Here is a 6,000-nt window from a genome sequence, read left to right as displayed (position 1 = left end):
TCTTAGACATTTACCGAAACCAATGCATTACCATTACCTTAGCTTAAAGAGTTTATCTGCAGATCTAAAGAGCTGGTTATGTTACATCTCGGCACTGTTTTTTTTTAAATGGCAATTAACACCCAAAACCTACCAATTCACGAATTTTTGCACAATGGGTTAAAGTGTTGAACCCCCCAACTTCTTTGGTTAAAGGCTTCCCGAATGTTGCTAAAATAATTTGGTTTATGACGTGTTTTTATAAAACTTTTTGGTTTATGCCTTGTGGCGTTTTTATTGAATTTTTGTTGCTAAAGAGTTGGATGTAGTTACCGATCAAGTATCGTTTCACATAATCTATTCCTAAAAATATGTTGCAAGCATGCAACCTTTTAATTAGGTTGTGTTATAAGTTTAATTACTTAACGCTCTCCGTTAAGCACCATCTTCATCTTCATGTATACACATTCGAACAACTGGCAGAGTGGCAGACGTTAACGAGCATAACAGTTCATTTGCACGTGTTATTACTTGATTTCAATTCAACTGAAAATCTGAGATGGTTTAGTAAAGTATAACCTAGTTAAATTGCTCAGGTATCATAATAACATTCAAATGTATTCAACAGGTGTTTGTGGAATCGTGACCATTGAGTAACCATTGAAATAGGTTAATCCGTACAAATTTGATCGTCTTGTCCAGGTTGGTAAAGTCTCGTACGTTTGCGTAATTAATGAAACATGAATCCATCAAAACAATTCGTAATAAGTTTTAGACGTAGCATTTCCCGCGTAACCCAACTAGCCATTTTCGTAAAATGTACTAGCAATAACTAGACCTTTTTTTTTTAGGGGCGGTTAAGAGTCACTGACGGGATCCGAACGCGATGTCAGAACCCACCAACCTGAACATTTTCTGGGACGAACATTACAGTTGTATCGCTACTCGTGAGGAAATCCTCATGACGAATTCATATGGGCATTGTGTGTGGTAAAAACCCCTCGGATGAGACTCGAATGCAAGATGAGCAGGTAACCTCAAGGGAAATATTTACAGTTTACTAGGATCGAACACTTCACTAATACACCAACATCTTGACCTTGTTCTTTAACAACTTGCCATTTGTGCTTTAGGTTTTCTCCTATCATGTAATGATTAAATTAATTTGAATACAGTATCGAGTTATACTTGGAGAAGAACACCTTAACCCATTTGAACCGATTATTTAAGATGACACTTTGTTTTTTCATTTGAATTAGTTGACTCAATAAACGGTAACAAATAAGGTTTTTTCTGTTCAGCCTATCCGAAAGTAAAGTATATCTACTCACTTAGTCACATGAACGCGGTTTAACTTTATTATCCCTTAACCGTTTCTCAAGATGTCAGTCTCTTATTAGTAAATTCAGACGCTGACTCGTAGATTGTTGGGATGGTATTTAGATGATTCCAAGTCTATTAAATACTTATATTTATACTACTTTATAGTAGCATAATACCTAGTATTCAATATATATTTTAAACCGATTAGCTCGAAAACGAAACTCAATGAATATTGAAAAAATCCAAACTAAACTTGAATTCAGATTTGAATTCAGAGTTGGTTCGATTTTCAAATTTGAATTTGTTTTTCGTTTCAGTTTCAGTTTTGAAATATAATTCGATTTTGTTTTTTTTTTTTTTTTTTTTTTTTTATTTATTTTCAAACAAACAAACGAACCGAAAAAGGATAATTCGAACCAATGAAGACCCTGCCTCTTGAAACCATGATGGGCCTCTTGTTCATGTTTGTTATTCGGTTTAAGGCCCAATTAGTACAATCTATTCCACATTTCCACCTTATCTCCGAATTCCGAATACATCATTGTCATAATCCATACACAACAATCCTTCATCTCTGTTTCTCACACGCACACACTCATTCACTCACAGTGATGACGTCACTGGCACAACAAATCGGCGGTTTGAGGTGTCCATCTCTCTCAACAACACACTTAACACGAAAACCCTCATTTAGTAACATCAATCAACAATCAGTGAAAAAGATACATACAATTACAGCAGCGTCTGTTATATCAACTCCACAAACGAGAGAGAGACAAAAACTCAAAGATTTGTTTGAAGAAGCTTACGAGAGATGCAGAACGGCGCCGTATGAAGGTGTTTCCTTCACCGTTGAAGATTTTCACAGTGCTATTGAGAAATTTGATTACAATTCTGAAATCGGTTCTAAGGTAATTGTAAAAATTTCATAATTAGATGAATTAATGTAGGTTTGTTTTTGAAGTAATGAATTAATGTAGAGCTAGGGTTTGTTAGTATATGTTATCATATTTGAAGTTTGTATGGATTTTATTGTGGATTTAATGGAATGCTGCTAGTTTTGTAGAACTAAAGTTTGACTTGAAAAGTCAAAGTATAGGTCTGTTTTTATGAGCTGTCAGAGTAAATATTTTGTTATTGAAATTGAAACAGAATGATGTTATGGTTGGGTTTTAGACTATTGGGGTAATGTGGATTTCGAATGAAGTTTAGTTTATAATTGGTATGGTTTTGTATCCACATTTGGTTTAATTGTAGGATAATAATAATGTTGTTGAGAGTGTTTTGATAGTCGATCATTTTGTCTGGTAGGTGAAAGGAACTGTTTTCAATGTAGATGCAAATGGGGCGTACGTTGACATCACAGCAAAATCTTCTGCATTTTTACCAGTTAGGGAGGCAAGTATTCATGTTATAAAGCATGTAGAAGAGGCTGGCATATTTCCTGGAATGCGTGATGAGTTTGTTATTATTGGTGAAAATGAACATGATGATAGCTTAATCTTGAGCTCAAGGCAAATTCAGTACGATCTCGCATGGGAACGATGTCGACAGCTTCAAGCTGAAGATGTTGTGCTTAAGGGTAAGGTAAGTAAAACTTGAAAGAGGGCATGATCTCATATTCTCTGTTAACTATTTAATTTGAAATTCTTGACGGTAGGATTAATACTCCGTATATTGTTTATCTCACATGTTTGTGTAGGTTGTCGGTGCCAACAAAGGTGGAGTTGTGGCAATTGTTGAGGGACTTCGTGGATTTGTTCCATTTTCACAAATTTCTTCGGTTGGTTCTAAAATCTTGATCACTATTATTTCACACCATTTCATTTTCTTGTTATTTTCAATCACTTGTTTTGATTTTGAATATTATTCATCATTAAAAGAAGTAATTAGACTATTTCATGTTTATAAGACAGCATCAAGTTTTGATTGGTGTTGGGTTCTTGCATATGCTTATTGTAAGTTTTGTGATACCCTTGTTATACAATTCATCAACTCAACAAAATGATGATGAAGATGAAAAGTACCTTTTTTCAAGAAGTAAGATATTTCCTCTTGGTATTCATCAAGAATTAGAAAAGCCACAATCTTTAAGTGACCCAAAACATGGAAACTTTCGAAAAATACGGGAGATTAACTGGTTTAAATTACTAAGTCGTTTGATACACCTTTTAGACTGTCGTTTTAAGAGTGGAAGTTAGGTTTTAATTTTTATCAAAAAGATGTACAAGTTAGCTAAATTTTATGTGGAAAAACTATTTGATTCATAATCTGAGTGGATATTAAGGAAAAATTGTTACTCTTGACCATGTATCCTCAATTTTCTTATAAATATTTATGATGGTATTCATAGATCTGTATAATCAAGGAGTACTTGTATGCATAATTATTAATTAGCAAATTGAACTATTAAGAAACATTTAGAAGGATTGACAATCATTTAAGATGTCCTTGTTATTATTATATATGATTAATGATTAATTAATAATTATATTATATGATATCTAATAATGCAAAATTGATGTTTATTTATTGTGATTTATAGACTTCAAGTGCGGAAGAGCTTCTTGAGCAGGAAATCCCATTAAAGTTTGTGGAGGTAGATGAAGAACAATCAAGACTCATTTTGAGTAACCGAAAGGCCAGGGCTGACAGCCAAGCACAACTCGGAATTGGATCTGTTGTGACTGGTGTGGTTCAGAGCCTCAAACCCTATGGTGCTTTCATTGATATTGGTGGAGTCAATGGACTTCTCCATGTTAGTCAGATCAGTCATGATCGTGTCTCTGATATTGCAACCGTCCTTCAACCTGGTGATACTCTCAAGGTATTAGTTTGAGATGGCAAATTGGGCTGTTTGGGTAATGGGTGATACTCGTTAAATGTACATCTGGGTTTGTTCGATTTGACCCCAACACTTTCTGGTCAATAAGTTCAATATAATGTATTATTTAGGAGTAACACTTGATAAATCTAATATGATTGTTCAAATAAACGTATCAAATGTACATACAAATATGTTGAAATTGAAAGGATTAGGAGTTTGTGTGTAAATTTGAACTATTATCTTGACCAATACATTATTTTAATGATAATTTAATTTTTTTCAATAATAACGGTTTTGAAGTTTTTATGCATGACATTCTTTGGTTAACTTTCAACCCATATACACACACATATTCTTGCTTTACATGTATGAAATTTAACATATCATGATCTGTGCCATTCATAGGTCAATGGGTCGAAATATCACCTTTAGTTTATTTATGTTTTCTTTGAAGCGGTTAATATTAGAAGTCTTTGAACTTGTAATAAGGTGAGATAATATTATCATGTGTAGGTCATGGTATTGAGCCACGATCGTGAAAGAGGCCGAGTTAGTCTATCTACTAAAAAATTAGAGCCTACTCCTGGAGACATGATTCGCAACCCAAAGTTGGTTTTTGAGAAGGTAATCTTCATTGCTCTTTGCTCTTTTACAATATGATAAAATCTTATTACCTTTCAGTTTAATTGAATTTTCTATAAGCACGATTCATCTAGAGGTATCAATAGTTGTCTTTGTTGAATGAATGACACTAACCTTTCACAGATTGGTTGTAATGTATTTAACTTTCTGAGATGTGCTATAATGTGAAAGCTGTAATTTATAGGAAAGCTGTAATTATTAAATTTATTATATTATTAAGAAACTGGATGTTATTTTTACAGGCGGAAGAGATGGCTATGACCTTTAGGCAGAGAATTGCTCAAGCAGAAGCCATGGCACGTGCTGATATGCTTAGATTCTCGCCTGAGGTATTACAACCCATTTTGCCTTTTAGCGCATTCTGTTTCACAAGCATCGGTATTGTATCTCAATGTAAAAAATGTTAACCGAGAGTTATTTTTGCAGAGTGGATTGACTTTGAATGCAGACGGCACTTTAGGTCCACTTGGCTCGGACTTGCCTGCCGAGGGTTTGGATTTGAATGAGATTCCCCTGGCTGAAGATTGATACATGTTAAAGTTTGCCCGTCTTGTTATATACTATTGTATCTCAAATGATATTTCTAGTTAATATTGATTGATTATTTTTCTTCCTTACGAAAAGCGGATGTCTTGTGAGTGGGTCAAACATGAGTGTGGGATGGATGCTCTCATCCATCTAACATACTCTCGTAACACATATCCGATCTTCTCGTTGTTTCCCGCCTTTCGTACCTGTTCGTCTCATGAAGGTGGGTAGTGGGTATGAATGCGATCAAGTCAGACCTTGTCTTCTTGGATGTTCTGTAATTAATCCTTCACATGCTTAAAAAAGAAGGATAAAAAAGAAAGATCCTGATTTTACTTTGCCATAAAATTGTACAATGTGTATTTCGTATTTATGGAATTTCTGAAAATGCCCTTGCACCTATACTTACCACGCATTAGTACAATATTTTAATGCACCTTTGGTGGTGTATGGCTAAAATCTAGTGGTGTACGAATCAACTCCCTTTTTTAAAAGATGTCAATTTGACTTTTATTTTGAGTAATTTTTTTTTTTTTTTTTCTTCTTCAGAGAGAGGTTACAGATATTTTTTTTTAAAAGAAATTTGATTTTGCATCTTGATTTAATTTTTGTTAAAATGCCACATCTTTTTTAAAACAAGTAATTTTTTCCTAACGGCATATGTTCAGAACTAATATTGAATTCATTATTGACAATCATTT

The 6,000-nt window shown here is 33.8% G+C and overlaps 1 protein-coding gene across 1 annotated transcript; it reads left to right on the top strand.

Moving 5' to 3' along the window:
- The first annotated feature begins 1,837 nt into the window (after positions 1–1,837).
- On the top strand, positions 1,838–5,555 carry LOC139862026 (small ribosomal subunit protein bS1c-like). Its single transcript, XM_071850574.1, has 7 exons — positions 1,838–2,213; positions 2,614–2,889; positions 3,005–3,085; positions 3,848–4,129; positions 4,643–4,753; positions 5,014–5,100; positions 5,198–5,555. Exons 1-7 carry the CDS (start codon positions 1,914–1,916, stop codon positions 5,297–5,299), a joined length of 1,239 nt encoding a protein of 412 aa, XP_071706675.1. The 5' UTR covers positions 1,838–1,913; the 3' UTR covers positions 5,300–5,555.
- Positions 5,556–6,000: the final 445 nt, after the last annotated feature.

The sequence above is a fragment of the Rutidosis leptorrhynchoides genome, chromosome 1 (genome assembly GCF_046630445.1).
Source record: "Rutidosis leptorrhynchoides isolate AG116_Rl617_1_P2 chromosome 1, CSIRO_AGI_Rlap_v1, whole genome shotgun sequence".
Lineage (NCBI taxonomy): Eukaryota > Viridiplantae > Streptophyta > Magnoliopsida > Asterales > Asteraceae > Rutidosis > Rutidosis leptorrhynchoides.
Note: the sequence above shows the minus strand (reverse complement) of the source record. Positions and strands in the feature narration are given on the sequence as shown.

Bases quoted from the DNA above. Each gene is read 5' to 3' on its own strand.
- LOC139862026 (XM_071850574.1), top strand. From the start codon at position 1,914: ATGACGTCACTGGCACAACAAATCGGCGGTTTGAGGTGTCCATCTCTC. The intron at 4,754-5,013 runs GTAATCTTCATT...TTATTTTTACAG, and splicing joins CAAAGTTGGTTTTTGAGAAG to GCGGAAGAGATGGCTATGAC. The intron at 5,101-5,197 runs GTATTACAACCC...TTATTTTTGCAG, and splicing joins TGCTTAGATTCTCGCCTGAG to AGTGGATTGACTTTGAATGC.